At 40.5% G+C, this 18,854-nt stretch overlaps 1 protein-coding gene across 3 annotated transcripts in view; it reads right to left on the reverse strand.

Annotated features, from left to right (window-relative positions):
* si:ch211-278a6.1 (SRC kinase signaling inhibitor 1) overlaps nt 1–18,854 on the reverse strand; it is a 79,635-nt gene that overhangs the window by 22,392 nt on the left and 38,389 nt on the right. For all 3 annotated transcript variants that reach the window (XM_040046167.1, XM_040046178.1, XM_040046171.1), the window contains 7 exons: nt 14,885–14,911; nt 5,937–6,132; nt 5,177–5,188; nt 4,460–4,755; nt 2,013–2,833; nt 1,594–1,695; nt 1,045–1,172 (listed from right to left, as the gene is read on the reverse strand). In XM_040046167.1, the coding sequence (XP_039902101.1) occupies nt 1,045–1,172; nt 1,594–1,695; nt 2,013–2,833; nt 4,460–4,755; nt 5,177–5,188; nt 5,937–6,132; nt 14,885–14,911 (1,582 nt within the window). The remainder of the gene's footprint in view (nt 1–1,044; nt 1,173–1,593; nt 1,696–2,012; nt 2,834–4,459; nt 4,756–5,176; nt 5,189–5,936; nt 6,133–14,884; nt 14,912–18,854) is intronic.

Raw genomic sequence — 18,854 nt, forward strand, 5'->3', positions numbered from 1 at the left:
TCTGACAGATCCGTCTAGCATTTCGCCTCTGCTTTCCTGTATTTGTACTTAGCAATGCAAAAAAAACTTTGCGGTACAATCTCAAAAGAACCAAAGAGTAATTTTCTCATCTGACCGAGCTTTAACAATTCTATTAACCCGATTTGATGCTTGATTTGATGCTTAATTTTGATTATCAAATGATATATTAGACATTTTAAATTAAACTCTTCCACTTAAGAAGCGACAGAAAAGCAAAGACAGTCAAAGAGAAAAAGAAAAAAGAACTATGAAGGAGGTGGCAATGTAATGTCTCAGAGAGTGTCCAAAGAGACTTTAACACTGAACTCACTTGGTTCAATTAAAATAAACACTGGCAAGTTTTCCTGCGAAATGCAGTTAGTTTTGGATAGCTAGAAGAAAAACTGTCCATGAGAATTATTATGACTTCATAAGCTAAATCTGCTGTTAGATTTGCAATGCTTATAATAAAAAATGCACAGCCAGTGTAGGATCGCTATTTACGATACATGGAAGTATTACCATATAACCTATCATACCACTGATTTATTAAAGATATTTCATCTGACTCAGTGTATTATGCACTATATTTGGCCCATTAACATGTCAATATACATTCCCACTAGAGCAAAAATGAAATAAAATTCTTTGAATTCTTCTTGGGACAGGACACTATTACTGTTTATGTAGATAAACATGTTTAAGTTCCAGGGTCAGACTGTATAACTACATATTCACATGCAGTTTGATAGCTAACACATTGTTTGAACACTGCTGGAGTAGAACTAAAAGTTCCAAACAAACAATTACCAATGCTACATTTCTTAACTTAACCTCTTATCCGCCCTCTTGTAAGAAAGTTACCAAGTTGGCATATATTAGTCTTAAACCAGGAAGTCACCGCCATTGCTAGTTTGTGTACATTCGGGTGCGTGCACAGGGAGCAGGGAAATCGAGCCATAAAAGTATTCTAAACAGCACAGGAAAGGAAGTGCTATTAGTAACGGTTGGGTTCACAGGTAACAATTACGCTGCTTTACTCACTTCCAGTGGCGGAGCCATCACTGTTGGTTTCGGTCTTCTCGCTGGAAGAGAAAGGTAATGGCCGTGAAAACTCCGTCCCTTGGTCTGGAGGGCAGCCCGCCATCATGCAGAGACGCAGCAGGCCACATCTGAGGATCAACGGCCACAGGGCAAGGCAATTACAGTGCTAAGCACTAGAAGCACCACTGCTGGATACTATCAGACTGATTACATTAACAAGTTGTCACCTTTTTAATGAAGTCTACTGCATATGTGAGAGTAAAGTGCCCTGATAACAATGGTCAGTGTAAGGAATCAAAATCTACTGAAAGACTCTAGGAGATGTCTGTATTTATCAGTGCACTGATCAGCATTGTGCCCTGTGGCTAATGTTTAGTGCTCTGAATTTGTGCTGTGCTCACACAAGGTAATGCACCACTTCACAGCTATGGAGCTTCTAATGGCTCTCATAATAGATAATAATCCTGTCGATCATCCTGTTTTTGTGTCCAAACTAATGCTGTATCTGTGACTTTCAGAGGGTTAATGGGCTGTAATGGAGAGTCTTACGTGCTGTCACTGTCTGGTGCTCTGGTCAGCACACTCTGGACGAGGCCAGTCAGACTGGCTATCTGCTTCTCCATGGCCTCCATACGCTCCAGGCGATGATCCCTGCGAAAATAACAAACAGCACATCTGTGAAACAAAACACTGAACTCAACACAAACGATGAGCTGAAAAAACACTTGGAATTCTTTGCAAACAGAAAAATATTTGTTCTTAGGGGTGTGAAATATGCAAATTTGAATAGGAGATTGTTAAACATGAATTAATAATATCTGTAAAATTTTATCAGGCAGAGAAAATATGTAACTTTGAGGGTTTTGTTTTTGTTTGTTTGCTTTTTTCCCCTGATGCACACTGCATCAGAAGATACAATAAAATACACGAATAAAAACAGGGAAACATTCACACTGATTCTTACTGACCTGCTACTGTCAGAATCTTGCCCAGATAACGAAGACCCAAAACCAGATGTGGTGCGGCTGCCCTCTCCAGGTCCAGCTGTTATACACAGAGGATCAGAACTGGAGCTGGGCCTGGATTTCGGGCTCTCCACAAACACAGAAGAAGAGGCAGAGTCCTTGCGGAAACTCTGTCTGACAGGTGAGGCTCTGGGTGTGCTGGAATAAGAGTCCCTGTCCCTCAGCTGCATGTCAGGGATTTTCTGTGGGGATGACGGTGGCATGCGAAATCCCATACCCAGAGTGGCAGAAGAGTATGTGTCTGAGTATAGTGAACCTCCAGGCTTGTAGAGCGAGTCTTCCAAGTCTCCCTGGAGAGCAGCAGCTGAGTAGGTGCTGAGGGAGCGCACAGAGCCACGTCGGTACAGGCCAGCGGAAACAGGGAAGCTAAAGGGGTCTCCGATCGCAGCTAATGACTGGGTGGAAGCGATGCTGAGGCGGCCTTCGTGCATCAGGCTGTAGGGATCGGCATATAGCCCCTCATTTTTCATCAGTGCCATGTTTTTAGCAGAAACCTCTTCATCAGGCTTGACATCGCGGCGCTCCAGGATGGCACTAGGTGAAGGGGACAGACCTGCGTTGGCACCATGGCCGGCTGAGGGATGGTGTGGGTGTCGGGGCTGATCATGTTGGGGATGGGATCCACCGAAGGATGGAGCACGGCCCCCGCTGTAGGAGAGGCGTGAGCGAGAAGGAGACCCAGAGGATGCCGAGGCGGTGGAGGAAGGAAGGGTATTTAGGCGGCGAGTTGGGGAGGAGTCGCGGGAAGAGTAGACCATTTCCCTCTGAAATGAACAAAGAGGGATGAGAGTTACCATGGAGACCAACAGATGAGTGTGCTGTGATTCCCATGCTTATAATGACTATGGCTATGACTTGGATCTGGCTGACACCAGACAAGGTGTCAGGATCTGCAGATGCCAAAATATGATGATAAATTTGTTAAACAACGAGACAAATTATTGGTCCAATGGAAGAGATCAGAGATGCTGCCTGTGATTTTGTTTATTAGACTAATGATAAAAGGAATAAAATTGATTGTGTCTACTCAAAATGGAAAGAATCTGCGAGGCAACACAAGACCATGTAGTCTTAAATCTGTATCTTTATCTACAGCAGGATGATAACATGATGCAAAAGCTCATTCAACCTGAAAAGCTCTGAACATTTCTTCACTGAGCTCTTCTTCCCTGCATTTTGTCTAGTATATTATTGTTAAACATGCCCCAGTGCTATCTTTCACTTCACCTCTGGCTGTGTTCCCCTGCTGCTAATTTACTCCTGTTGTGATTTTTCTAATTTCTGAACCTTTTAACTGTCAAATAGTCTGCTTTTCCTAGTCGCATATCTACTTTTCTAACTTAAGTCATTCCTGTTTTCATTCATTCTCAGCATCATAGCAAACAGTTTATTGCAGAGAATATATTAGACAAAGACAGAGTAATCTGTGATGTTTAGCCTTTGTAACCAGGGATAAATTCATTTATATACACTGAAAAACCATGGCATTAAAACTAAGCCAAACCCTGTATTCCCTGACCAGTTGACAAGTGGTTTCTGATTTTCAGTGGAAGAAAGTGGATGTACCAAGAATCGCAAACACTAACTAACCACTGAGAGGTACTGAAACTTTAAAAAGTGCAGTAAAAACTACCTCCAGCCTGCAAGATTGGGGCTTTAGCAATAGATTTCACAGTGACTGTGAACAACCACTGGCAACCACTAAGGAATACTTATTTTTCCTAATCAACTGTTGCCAACTGGTTGCCAGGTGGTCACCAGCTGGTCTTTAGGCCTATGTGGCTACTTTTTGATGTTTTTGTGGTGTACACATACTCGTTGGCCACCCCTTCCCCTCTTTTTCCATGTCAACTTCTTGTATAAAATGTTTACGTAAACAAGCACAGTACATGCACTGAAATCATTTTTCATTCTCTGTTTGCATGGTTAACAAGAGTTGTATTCTTAGTATTTTGTGAATAATGCAGATTGTAAGCAGAGTTTTGTATAAAAAAAAACTAAAAAAAGATCTCCCTCAGGCTCCCTTGATCTTTACTGAAGCAGAAATAGCTTTGAATGTTAAAATATGCTCATTTCACACAGGAACATTGTTCTCTGGTGTCTGCACAGCAACAGATGGCCTACTTGAAGATAAGAAAATACATTTCCAGGAGGAATACCTGTTAAATTACTAACCTGAATATACTGTAATAGCCTGTAATAGTCAAAGTAACCACTAAAATAATAAAAATAATAAAACAAGGCACTATTACCTTACCAAAAAGGCACCCCATTATGGTTTTCATTGACAGTTCAGTTGTCAAACTTGCCAGAGATCAGACATGAATTTTGTTCTGTGAAATAGCAGAAAACAGGCTGGCCTTGTCACCTCCCAGCTCCATTCTGCTTACCCTCAAGTCCCCGTTGGCCAGGTGTGCGGCAGCGGGATAAGAAGCATAGATGGGTTCTTTGCGGTAAATCTTGATGATGCTGCGATCCTGAATGTCTCTGACATCCTCCAGCTCGTAGAAGACATTACGGGCCTCGTCCTTGATCAGGATGGCTGTGTTGGGTGACTTCAGCATACCTGCTGTCAACTTCTGAGGGAACATGTGCACGATGAGAGCATGCAGCGTATCCAGGCTGGTGAGCTCATGGGTGATGTGCACCCGACGCGTCTCATCTCCATATTGCAGAAACAGCACGCCTAAAAGAAAGCGATGAAGGAGAAGGTGGCTGAGTCAGAAGATGCTGGCTTTAGTGGATGGAGAGAACTAGCAAAGACATTTTGTTGGCTGCAGCTGAAATGATACAAATGTTCTGACTCTTGAGATACGAAATCTAGATAACTTTTCTCATCAGATGTCAGCATGACTAATGGCTAAATGAGTACCAAACCCACTCTTATTTTCTTAATGTTAGATTAGGATTGTGAGAGCTAGTTGAGAACTCACAGATAATGCACAAAGATGCATGCACAGGCTGAATTTTTTGCAAGGTTTTCTTTTTGAGTATTAGTTGCCCCACCTATGAATAATTAAACTCCAAAACATCCCAACTTCATAAAAAGCTTTCAGCAGATTCTGCAACGATCATATAAATAAAGATGTGTTTGACGCCTGACTAACCTGAAAATTCATCTTCATACACCATGGGACAAACAAAAAGTCATACACCATGGGACAAACAAAAAAGAACAAACAAAGCAAAGAAAGACCAAGAGTTAAAAGTCAGGCAAAATTAAGTGTCAGTTAATACTGCAGACAAGTTGGGAAGAGAAGAAAACAAAGACAGTAGTTAGTGTAGAGACAGGGGAGACAGGCAAGCCTGGTGTGCCACTTTTGCTTGAACTTCTTATTCAGGAATGCCCTAATCAGGTATAGCTCTTTAATTTTACACCCACTTCTTTTACCTGCGCAAGGTAACTCCACACCTTGCTCTTCATGAATCTGCACCACCTTCACATTAATCCTCTCTACACTCCCAAGGCCCTTTTAATGTAAAACTGTCCTTGAATGTTCTGCTTGCACACAAGGATATACTTAATCCAATACAGTATGAACTCTGTTACAGTTAAATGAAATGTCACTAAAATACCTATCCTAAGAAAAAAAAATCTATGTTTTTTTATTCCATTCTAAAAACTACAAGACATTTTTGAGCTCACAGGGAGCGTACTGCATCGACACTGAAAAACAAAGTCATACTTTATCAGGTTTGAGTGTTCTGTACATTTTTATAGCAGGTCAATTAGACTAAAGACTGTAAATTCGGTGTGAATAAAACACAATTCCTTCAATTCCTTGTAAGCACAGTGGTTCCCTTCACCAGCTACATGAGGTAAAGAGAAAGCTGCCTTGAGTCCAGCTGGTATGCAGTGATTTTAACCTGGAGATCGTAGCTTATTCTGGCTGGCTGAGCGGGACAGCGGCAGACTCTGGCGAAATCGGTTCATCCGGTTAAACCCAATGGGGATGTCGGCTTCTGACATAGTCTCCAAGGATTCAGCGGAGGCAAAAGAGAGCTTGGCAGCCTGGTCGGCAAGACCAGACTGGGTAGACTGGGAGTGGCGTGGACTGCGGCTCTACAGAGAGAAAAGGGACAGATTAATTCACTGTGAAGTGAAACTGAAGTGGAAAGAATGGATTGGACGGGGCTAGTGGTGTAAGAACAACTTGAAAACAGAAAGCAGGCACACAGTGAGACACCACACAATGAAACACCTAACAAGATTATTGAAGCCCTGACAATGGTTAAGCTAGAATCCATTTACAAAGAATTACTGGCGTCACAGTCTCTGACATTAGTTGAATGGTGCAGCAACAAAACATTATATAGCTGTACTCAGTTGGCACAGAATGCCAGGACATCAGCCTTTATGAATCACTTGTAAGGAGACGTATTAAGCAGAAACTCAGAAAAAGTTAGTGAGACTTTGCACACCTCCCACACGCTCTCATACAAACTTGTCCGTTTGCAGCTACGAACTTTAAATGAATGCTTGTGGGATGGGAGGAGAAGCTCATGCAAATCCCAGGCTGTCACTGTGGGTTTATCCTGCTGGCCTATGCCCAGGCGTCTCTCACTGAAAGACTGTTAGCGCAGCTGGGGCTGAGCTCACTGAACTGTCTCTCTGATCCCCCACCGCTGCAGAGTCTCCTCCAGCTCAGAGGCTGCTGTAATGAGCTCCCAGAATGCTGTCTGCTCATTGTTTGGACGGCAAAAGCAAATGCATCTTTGGCCACAGCACAGGAGCCATTCCTGTCTCATCCTCCTTGAACCACGAGCACAACAGTCGTTGTGCTCGCTTAGAACAGTCCTTTCTAAGAATTTCCCTGTCTTCCTTTCGCTGCCTAAGTCAAGCAGCAGCATGGATCTACTGCTCCTTCCATTAATGTGGTATTTAATTAATGGGATACTGACAGAAGCAATATGGAGGGCCATATCTGCGCTCATTAAGTCTCAGCAGTGGGTTGTTTGAATTCATTCATAAACACACAACACTGCACAGAATACACAACCACTGTACATCCATTTATGGTTTTGTTAATTGGGTAATAAGCCAGGAAAGCATGCTGAACAAGAAATGAAAGATGCAAACAGAGAATACTTTCAATATGGATTTTTTTTTCAAAATAATCAATTAACTACTTAATCAGTAAAATGAAAAAATAGCAGGGAAGAAATCCATCTCAATATCCCAGACAGAGAATTTCAAAAGGGTGGGTTTTGTTTTTACCAAAAGGCAGCATGTGACAGTATACTGTCACAGTGGGCAAAATGAATGTAGCACAAGATTAATTTTTTTTTAGCCTTGCAGGTGGCACAGTTCAATGGATGGCAATGTCACCCCGTCAGATAGTCGATCGACCACCTCGGTGCATACTCAGCTTTTAGATCGATTGCTACAGAATTTTGCACCGACGATCATAGTTCAATTTGTCCAACACTTCCAAGTGAACACCAGCCTAGCTTTAGCTTTAGTAGATATCCTTAATATGTAGATGCAAATGATAATAAACGTTGCAGTACTCATGCAACTCAATGAGATAAATCTTTTTTACTTATTAAACTTCTGGGAATCGAGTAATTATTCCAGTAAGAAATGGAATAACCAAACAGCAATATATGGGACCTTATATCATGTTAGGTACTGCAGTCATTGGTAATTTGGTCTTTTAATTAGCTGCTGCATGCATTCACGTGTATGTTTACAAGACGAGTTACAAACCTGCAGCAAGACTAAAAATCCCAACGACCATTTTTTATAATGTAACCTTACATTCCTTTTGCCGCCATCATACATAATTCAATCACGCAATCATACACAGTGAACCAAACCAGTGATGGTAGCGGCAGACAGTGTCTGAGCGCACTGAGAAACTGCGATGCTGACAGATAACCCACACCATGTTTTCTAATAGGGTCATTTATCTAAGCTGTGACCACACCGAGGAACACAGCCAACAGCATCACAGAGGAGGAGGAGGAGCCCACACTGTAGCTTGCCTCATTCTGGCCAGACCATCCTACATAGGGACATTAAGGGGTGAGGAGGGTTGGGGGATCAAAATAAACCCTGGAGATTTTATTTACGTTTCCACTGTTTTAGGAAGCAAAAGTTGTGATTGAAATGTTGAAACGTGCTTTCGGTGTAATACAAGCTGTTTGATGTGAGTCTAAGAAGCTATGATTAGCAGACTGGCAACACTGGTGAACAGTCATCCCAGCTCTGAGGTAACAGCAGTATAATTCTTGGGCTTCGTGCACTTGCCAGACTACTATGTAGGCTGGAGTTATTTATACATGACCTTACGTCAAAATAGGCAAAATAACCAGTTGTAATTTTTACACTTTACAGGCTAAACAGTAAAAAGGTTACTTACTGAGCTAAAAGGTACTGATTTGTAGATTTTTGTTACTTTTTAGAATGAACCAGTGTAGTGAGGTGTGCTACTGATAGTGATGTTTTCATATATACTTTACATACATGAGACGGATAGCAATCTTCTCAACTAACTCTTGTTAAGAGAATGAATAATCATATTTCCTAACTATTACATTTTTTAATGTTAATTTTTGCTAGACTATTTGTAGACTACACTTGACGTTCTAAATGCCAATAAAGAAGGAGGATGATAAAAAGCAGTTTTTGGACTCTGTGCTTAACAAATTCAGGTGTTTAGCCAACACAGAACAGGTGCTGAACCAGCCGTCTAAATGAAATATTACTCAGTAAAAGTAACACCCAGGAGCTGATTTGGCAAAGAAATGCAGCTTTTTCTATGAATGGGAATATGAGCAACTCTGAACTACAGCTTGACTCATTCTAGCTGTCCTTGTTAGACTATAATTTTAAAGCGAAATAACCCACTGAGCTTTCTAGGAAATGGAAATGGGAGAGTATGATCCTGTATGTCTGAACTAGCTTTTTAAACCCAAATTTACCTCCTTATTCACTCTGTATTCTCTCCGCAACTCCTTTCAACATGCTGCAAAAACAAGACAATGAAATCCCCATGTATGACTGGGTGTAAGATTACTGCAGCTGTTGTTACATGTGGTTTTACTCAGATCGTCTTATTACAACAGTCCCCAAACATTGACTTCCATATTGGTGGTTTATGTGATATGTAAACTGAAAATGTCTCACTGCGGTAATTTTGCATTGTAAATAATATATGTGAATGCACCATCTGGTCATGCATCTGGTGCTGCTAGAAATGCCAGCGTTACATCACGGTGTTCACAGCCTTTGAGGAAAACTGGTTTTACCTCCTCATTTTTCCTCCACACCCTCCCACCTTCCACCCCCTTCCCTACACCTCAACCTTTTCTTTTAGACTTTTTCCAACAGCACTCAATTACTGTTGCAATCTCCACACTGCTATAAGGGCATTGCAGAAGAGAGGAACAAGAGGAGAACAGGATGATCTTACATGTGAATAGAGTGGAAAGTGGGACAAGGCAACCTAAGGCTACAAACTGCATTAAACTCATTGCAACCTCCCACCATGTCTTTTCTTGTTTCTTGCTTGTAGACACTAGCATGAGTGCATACACACAGACACACACACACACACAATGGTCTACTCTGCTTTAAGGTCAAAAGCCTTGTAGCCTTGGTATATGGCTTTCTATGTTTGGGGGAGCATTTCTCATCAAACTCCATCTTGTACTTCAGGGTCGTCTTATTTAGACTGCAAACTAGTTGTCAGATTTTTTATCTCTTCCTCAATAAAAATGGTGAACTTCACTTCAGCCACAGAATGTTTTAATCAGGCATACTGTAATTATACTTCTGAGGCGATCAAAAAATGAATGCATCTGCAAAGTGTTAAGTTATCTCTCTGTGAAGATTACATTTAATTTAAACCCTGAACTTGTTTTCTGATATTGTGCTCAGTTTGAGGTGGTTGATGCCTGATTAACTAACTGCCTAAAGGTTCAGTGATCTGGCCATAAAAGTGAAGTGAGCTTGTTTGAAAAATTCTGGAGTATATTTTGAACTTGAAACCCCCTCTGTGTCCTTATATACAGGGAGTGCAGAATTATTAGGCAAATGAGTATTTTGTCCACATCATCCTCTTCATGCATGTTGTCTTACTCCAAGCTGTATAGGCTCAAAAGCCTACTACCAATTAAGCATATTAGGTGATGTGCATCTCTGTAATGAGAAGGGGTGTGGTCTAATGACATCAACACCCTATATCAGGTGTGCATAATTATTAGGCAACGTCCTTTCCTTTGGCAAAATGGGTCAAAAGAAGGACTTGACAGGCTCAGAAAAGTCAAAAATAGTGAGATATCTTGCAGAGGGATGCAGCAGTCTCAAAATTGCAAAGCTTCTGAAGCGTGATCATCGAACAATCAAGCGTTTCATTCAAAATAGTCAACAGGGTCGCAAGAAGCGTGTGGAAAAACCAAGGCGCAAAATAACTGCCCATGAACTGAGAAAAGTCAAGCGTGCAGCTGCCAAGATGCCACTTGCCACCAGTTTGGCCATATTTCAGAGCTGCAACATCACTGGAGTGCCCAAAAGCACAAGGTGTGCAATACTCAGAGACATGGCCAAGGTAAGAAAGGCTGAAAGACGACCACCACTGAACAAGACACACAAGCTGAAACGTCAAGACTGGGCCAAGAAATATCTCAAGACTGATTTTTCTAAGGTTTTATGGACTGATGAAATGAGAGTGAGTCTTGATGGGCCAGATGGATGGGCCCGTGGCTGGATTGGTAAAGGGCAGAGAGCTCCAGTACGACTCAGACGCCAGCAAGGTGGAGGTGGAGTACTGGTTTGGGCTGGTATCATCAAAGATGAGCTTGTGGGGCCTTTTCGGGTTGAGGATGGAGTCAAGCTCAACTCCCAGTCCTACTGCCAGTTTCTGGAAGACACCTTCTTCAAGCAGTGGTACAGGAAGAAGTCTGCATCCTTCAAGAAAAACATGATTTTCATGCAGGACAATGCTCCATCACACGCGTCCAAGTACTCCACAGCGTGGCTGGCAAGAAAGGGTATAAAAGAAGAAAAACTAATGACATGGCCTCCTTGTTCACCTGATCTGAACCCCATTGAGAACCTGTGGTCCATCATCAAATGTGAGATTTACAAGGAGGGGAAACAGTACACCTCTCTGAACAGTGTCTGGGAGGCTGTGGTTGCTGCTGCACGCAATGTTGATGGTGAACAGATCAAAACACTGACAGAATCCATGGATGGCAGGCTTTTGAGTGTCCTTGCAAAGAAAGGTGGCTATATTGGTCGCTGATTTGTTTTTGTTTTGTTTTTGAATGTCAAAAATGTATATTTGTGAATGTGGAGATGTTATATTGGTTTCACTGGTAAAAATAAATGATTGAAATGGGTATATATTTGTTTTTTGTTAAGTTGCCTAATAATTATGCACAGTAATAGTCACCTGCACACACAGATATCCCCCTAAAATAGTTAAAACTAAAAACAAACTAAAAACTACTTCCAAAAACATTCAGCTTTGATATTAATGAGTTTTTTGGGTTCATTGAGAACATGGTTGTTGTTCAATAATAACATTATTCCTCAAAAATACAATTTGCCTAATAATTCTGCACTCCCTGTATTCCTATTTTCCTCTTGTTCATAACATAACATGTAGAATGTGAATAAATATGAACCGTGTGATGCACAAGCTTAAGTTAAGAGGAGTTCATGTGCGAGGTGTCGGCATTGGCTACGATACAGCTGAGCATCCAACAAGACAAGAAAATGGCTGAACTACACTGCTGTAACAGCCTAAAACCAGAGGCTGGCTTATTACATGATGGTTGCTGCCAGCCTCTTTCTAATCTTTTCTGCAAGAGCAGTAATTCTCCTCTTAAGTGACATTAAATTCTGTTGGATTTGAAAATTACTATATATAAAAATGCCAAACACAGCTTGATGTGAGTGAAGCCTTTGGTTCCCGAGGTGTAAAATCTTTAAATTGCAAACCTCACACCTTGTCCACATCTCATACTTTTTTCCCCCCACCAGCTTATTTTGTTCGCCCCTCCTAATAATATCTTTATCTTCCCTGGATGCTTCTGTGTGTCTTAGCCTCCAGTGATATGTCCTCCTTTCCCACCTTTTATCCCCTGTCACTCATGTGTCCTCCTTTAATTCTTACTCGACTGCTTTGTGTGAACATATCTGCTTCCCCCTCAGTCTCTGGCAGCAGAGGCCAAAGCCACATCCAGGTACATCTCTCGTGTTGTTTCTGTCTACATCTTGAGCATTTTTAATGTTTTTCCTCCACCCACAACCTGGCTCTTTTCCCACACAAAAAAAAGTTCACAGCTCTCACTTTTAGAAAATGGAGAGAAAACAGCCCCCTAAATCGATCCATCTCTCACATCCATTTGGCTCTACTTGCTTTTTTCCGTTATTATAGCTTTTCATCTTTGTAGCCAAACTCCTAGACACACAGTCACCCAATACTCTCAGAGTCCTTTCTCTTTAGAATACCAGGAATCATCAATGCATGGAACAAAATGCTTTGTAAAATTGCTATAAATTGTAAGTTGTTGCAATAGGTTTGCTTATAAAAGAGAGTGAGAATAACGCAGTGTTCCTCAAGACACCATATTATAACTGAGAGTGTTAGGTGGGTTTCTGGCCGAGAGAAACAGCAGTTTTGAAACTTTGACAGTTTCATTTCAGGGATATGTTCAGTCATGCGTCACCCACAACTTGTTAATTAGACTTAAAAATGTGTCTATATTTAGCATGCTACAATCCAATAAGATCCCTGGAAAACATATTTATGCCAAAGATGAAACCATGAGTGTATGCAGTCCTTATACTACTTCCATTTGGGGGTTTAATTTGAGCAGGGAGGGTAATTCAGGGAGAATTAGCCTTAGATTAGAGATGATAGCATGAGGGAGCAGGACATGGCTTTCAGAAGCTCTAGTGCAAAATGGAGAAAATTGAACAAGATGAGGCGCCGACATACAGTAAAAGATGTCAACAACAGCCTCTGTGTTAAAATCTAAATATATGATATCTTTAGATTTATGATCACTTGGAGTATTTTGCTTATTTCATTTGACACTATATTAATGCTGCTGCATCTCTGGAACAAATCAATAAATTCTCTCTTTCTCACTACTGCGTTATTAAAACAACCTAATTTAGTGCAAAGCTGCAAAACAACAATACGTGAATAACAAAAAAGCAACTTGCACTAATAAATGCAAAGAAATGAAAACAATCTCTAGTAAATCACTGATAAAGAAAATGTTAATCATGAACTACTTTGACTAAAGAAGAGTTAATTAATTTTAGTTTTTTTCTAAAGCTTTTCTTCTAAACACTTCACAGTTTGTATAACGCAGCTTTCAGTTTCTCATTAACGGTTGGAAAAAAACTAAACATCCCTAAAGGTCAACTTGACTTTGGGGAATACCGATGAGCATGTCATGGCCTTCATTGCTAATCAAGAACCCACATTTTCAAATGCAAATATAATTATTAGTTTCAATTATTATTATTTTGACATCATTTTAACATTTTCATTGGGAATGAGCAGGATGGATAAGATTAGAAATGAGTATATCAGAGGGCTAGCTCAGGTTGACATGATTTGAACATGTGCAGAGGAGAGATAGTGGATATGTTGGGTAACAAATGGATAAAGGATGTTGAATGTGGAGCTTCCAAGCAGGAAAAGAGGAAGATTCGTGGATATAGTGAAGGAGGACAAAGGGTTGGAGGCAGATGAATAGCATTCTCAGTATTTCTGCAGAAAATCTTTCAGTCTTGTTATTTCATTTCTCAAAAGTCATAATTGGTTCAATTGATTGTTTCAAATGCTATTTTTCTTCCTCAAACACCCCCTGAGCTTTGGCAGCCCACCTGTATGTCCTGCAGAGTTCAAAATCGTTTACTTGTGTGGCACATTTATGTGACAGACAGAACTCTAAATTCATGTTATTCAGAATAAATTTGTTGTGGGAATAGGGGATAAATTGCTTACCCTTCCCCAAGGGTCAGGGCATTTAGCCATTGATATTTAGTGACATTTCCACCTGGTCCAAATGATGCTGAGAGCACAGACTGAGGTCAGACTACAACTCAGACAAGCCCTGGGCTCTTCCCTCACACATATCAATACCTTCTTTAACCTCCTCTATTTAGATAGTACAACTCCCTGCCTACCACTATGATCTATAAAGTCAGAAAGTGATACACACAACCTTGCATGCAAGCCAGCAATTCAGCGTAAGTGATTTATACAGTCAATATCACTGCCTGTTCTCCAGTGTATATAACCCATGTTTTTCCTTTATAAACCTGTGGATAAAATACATTTAGCATCTTTAGCCATGACTCAAGCTTCTGTGCTAATGCCAAAGCATTATTTCAGTAATGCTTGAGTAGCACATCTGAAATGCATTCTTAATGTCTCACTCAGTAATACGTCAGCAGTGTCACATGGCTGCTATCCATTAATGCCAGCTGACTGAGGTATCATAAATCCAGAGAGATTCATCTTCTGCAGATTAAATGGAGCGGGAGAAGTTTAAGCTGTTGCCACCCCCTGACACCTCTGCCACCACACACACCCACACACCCATAAAGAGACAAAAGTCTCACACACATGCACACACACAGTGCACAGAGAGCCAAGAGATGTCAAGCGAGTTGGATACTGAAGCCAAAGTAGCATGGAGATAGGCTAGTGATGCCTGAGGGTCGAAAGTGATGCCACAGCACAAAGCACACATAGACACATTCAAATGGACACACTAACACACACAACGGACAGGAAAAATGACAAACACACAGGGACACTTGAACTAGCAGCACTGACCTTAAAGCTCCAGTAGTTGGGCTGTTGCTGTGAAGTTTCAGGAAGGGAGACAGAGAGAATAGTTAGATATTTACGTCTCTGCTTATAGCTTAAGTTAAATATAAACAGAATATTGCGCAGAGCAAAGTAAACTAGTTACAAGACAGAGTCACGCTGCAGGCCACAAAAAGTTTTGCATTTTCCTCCAGAAAGCATCATTTGAACTCATTAATATTACTGACAGCCTCATCTAATAGGGCTCTCTGAAGTATTAAATGATTGGTGTTAATGCAAGTGGTCTCTGTGTTTTGCAAGCACTGGGTTCCAGCGTACCTAAAACAAGATTGCGTTGTTGGCTGTAACTGGTGAAGGTGAGGAAATGAAAAGAGTGAAATCGAATCAAGCAAGCAACCCACTCTGTAGCGGCAACGCTGGCCTCTCTCCCAGACTTCACCACCACAGGCAACCGAGCACTCTGCCTCCCGCTTGCCGTCTCCTGTCTCATCCATTCCCAATCCACCAGCTGCGCTCTTTTCATCAGAACCTCGAAATCTCACCTGCTTATTTTCGCCAGCGCATGCTGTATTTCTCATCTGTCCATTTGCCCTTCCTGCTGCTCTGCCACATACTAAAAGGCGCTCGCATTTTGGCAGAGGTCTCTGGCTTTCTATAAAGCCATAATTACCCCACAGTCAAATCCAGGCCAATCCACTGATGGCTCCAAAATACCTTAAACTGACATGGAAATTAAAAAAAAAAAGATTGCAAAAGTCCATGAATTTTAATTCTAATCCAAACTGTTATTCTTGTTCTTATTCTTATCTGCAGGCAATTTTCAGTCCATTCAGTCCCCGTTCTCCAGAACCCACATTAGTCTCCTGGCAGATGAATTTTTTTCTTTTTCTTTTTTTTAAGCGACAAGTTTTGATTTATGATAGTTGGTGGTTTTTCATTACCCGCCTCCCATTCTAATACAGTCTCAACAAAAGCCAGATTATTTCTGTAAACACGAGAATCGGGGCCAGTGATTACTAACTTATTGCAACCCAAGCTTTCACTTAATGTTCCCTCACTCTTTTTCAGCTCAGGTGTTTCTGTCACTCTATTTCCTTCCGTCTTCTCTTTTCGTATCGAGATGCAACTGTTTGCTTGGCCTTGACACAGAATGAAGTGCTATAATTAAATTAATGCAAAGCAGTAAAGTTTCCTGGGCAAGAAGGTAGCAGCAGTAAACTACTGTGTGCTGAAACCCCCTTTGCAGCTCTTTTCAGTCAGTATACAAGGTGTTTTATGGCTCTGATGAAAACAGGAGAGGAAAACTTTAAATGTTTTGTAGCTACTTTACATAAATGAACAGATAATTATTTTATATTATCAGTTTTGAATTAAAGTGTGAATCTTGAACGCCACACCAACAAAAAGAATTAAAAAAAAAAAAAAAAAATCCCAAATGCACTAAAAAGACAATAAATGCTTTTTACTTCTAGAGCTATTCTACTAAAATTTTATTATTCTAATGATGAATTATTATTATTTTTCCCAGTACTTTGACTTTTTGCATCAATAGCACACATGGTGGCTCGATGGTGTAGCGGTTCACGCCATCTAACAAGCAAAAGATCCCATCCCAGGAGGAGACAAATCCTTTTGAGGGTGTGTCAGGAAGTGCATCCAGCGTAAAAAAAAATCTGCCAAATCAAACGTGCCGAGTGGGTCCCTTGTGAATAAAGGAGCAGCTGGAAGCAGCCACATCTACAGCACTCACGGACATCATGTCTATATGGTTACCTAAAAATAAAAAGTTGCCAGAATAGCAAAATTTAATTGATTTTTTTTAGACAGAAAATACTGTATATACACACAAACAGGCTGGAGAGGGGGGAGCTAAATATCAAAATACGTTTCCATGTTTCCCTGATATCTACGCTGCACTGATTGTACACTTCTCTTGAATAATAAAAGTCCATTTAATATGTTTTGGAAGTATTTTGAGACTTTTGCAACATATTTTAAATCTTGCTTTTCCTGACGTCTGGCAGGAGGTTCAGGCTGCTGAGGTCCCGATAGACTCAATAGACTCAAGGACAGCTTTTACAACAGGGCAATGGCCCTAATCAGTGCAAACAGCTGACCTGATTGACTACCTCCCTGGACTTTTTTTGGGGGGGGTAACAACAATAACAATAATAATATTTATAAAAAACAACGTGCAACAATAATTAATGTGCAATAATAACAGTGTGCAATACACAAAGACTTATTCTTCATTTTATTACTAAGTTAAGTTACTGTGATGTGTTGTGTTGCATATAGTGCCAACGTGCGACAGTTTTCCAAGTTCATCATACTATTGTACTATGTATGACTGTACAATGACAATAAAGAGTTATCTTATCTTATCTTATCTTTAAATCAGCATGTAGTTTGGACTCAGCATTAGTCTTGGGATCGACTGCACCAACCTACCAGAACATCCCAAAAAGGGAAAAATATTCATAGCTCAGAATATCTGCGCCATTCATTACAAATCTGTGTTTTGTTATAAATGATAGACAACAGCTTTAGAAGGCTGCTCTAAAATTATTCAGGTTTCGTGAAGTGGCTGCTGTCTTTGAGTTCATCTGTGCTTGTCTCTTCTTTTTTTTATACTGCATCTCCACTATATAAACAAAACCTGCTTGGAGCTTACACAGTATACAATACAAAAATGGTTTAATAATCCTGTGATATGGGCCGAACAACAGTAACAAACTAACCACCTAAAAAATGAAACACTGAAACCTTTAAATCTCACTCAAAGCATTGTGTTCCATTTTGTTACTTTATTCTCCAAGTAATGTTTTGCTAGTGTAGAGTGGAGTTGTTCTAAGTATAATTTTAAATGTGTATGACTGTGCTTAGGCTCACTGGCTCTGAGACAAGTGGGACGCAAATTTATATGGCGCTTAATCTCTACCCACGCTTCTTTTTCCCCGTGGTATATAAATTTCTACCAACATGTCAAAGCAGTTGCTAGAGAAAATGACTCTTTGGTGTGATGTCCCCTACCAAACTCTAATGCCTTATATTGTTGCTGTCCATAGAAAACCACTTATCTTCAAAGTCCACAGGATTAAATTAACCAACATTGGTGATAATAAAGAGAAAACTCTTTGTGGATGATTTTAAAAAGTTCTCGTTGTTCACAGGAACACACTGGATTTGTAAATCATCTGGTCAAAAAGCAGACTCTCAGTTAGAGATTGAAGGTCAGTGATAAAGTGGGTCGCTTTTGGGGATATGCCAATACACAATCCTTCAGGACTGGACTTAAACTGACCTTAAATACCTGATCATGAGTCCATCATTTATTAACTGTAGCCACTGAGTTTTGTCCTTGACAATTTGTCGAACTGACAGGAGCTCAGGGGCAGCACCGGTGCATCATAAATAATTGCTGTTCATTTGTTCTGACAACCTTAATGATTTTATTTTCCCACAAAGCTGAATGACTCAGAGGCTTGGCTTTAATGGTGCAGAAGTGATTTGTGGTCTTGTGTGTCTGTCTCTTCCCAGTGTTTCTCTGTTTGTTGCTTTAATGAGGCTAACTCACACTAAAGTAAACACATTTTTATTGTTCTTTAACCGTTGCTCTGCTCTGACAGCTGTAGATACACTTCACTTGGACTTTGATTTGCAAATATTCGAATGTGAATGTGAGAGAGAGCAAACTGGAGAGGGCTTATTTCAATGTAGATTATTTCTCTTTAGCAGTTCTCCATGCAGGCAATAATCACTGCCATTAAAGAACATCTTCTGGGAAGAAATCATATTCAACACCTTAGCCTATAGTGCCAGTCGTTATCACTCTAATCCCAGATGAACAGATGACAGAGTAACTCTTGACTGTAGCTCTGCTACTTAGCTCAAATCTACACATTGTCATTTTTTAACTTCCACTTGAATTAAATAGGCTGCAAGCCCCACTTAGACAAAATTACTGATAGATGTT

Source organism: Simochromis diagramma, unplaced genomic scaffold (assembly GCF_900408965.1).
Source record: "Simochromis diagramma unplaced genomic scaffold, fSimDia1.1 OVJJ01000321.1, whole genome shotgun sequence".
NCBI lineage: Eukaryota > Metazoa > Chordata > Actinopteri > Cichliformes > Cichlidae > Simochromis > Simochromis diagramma.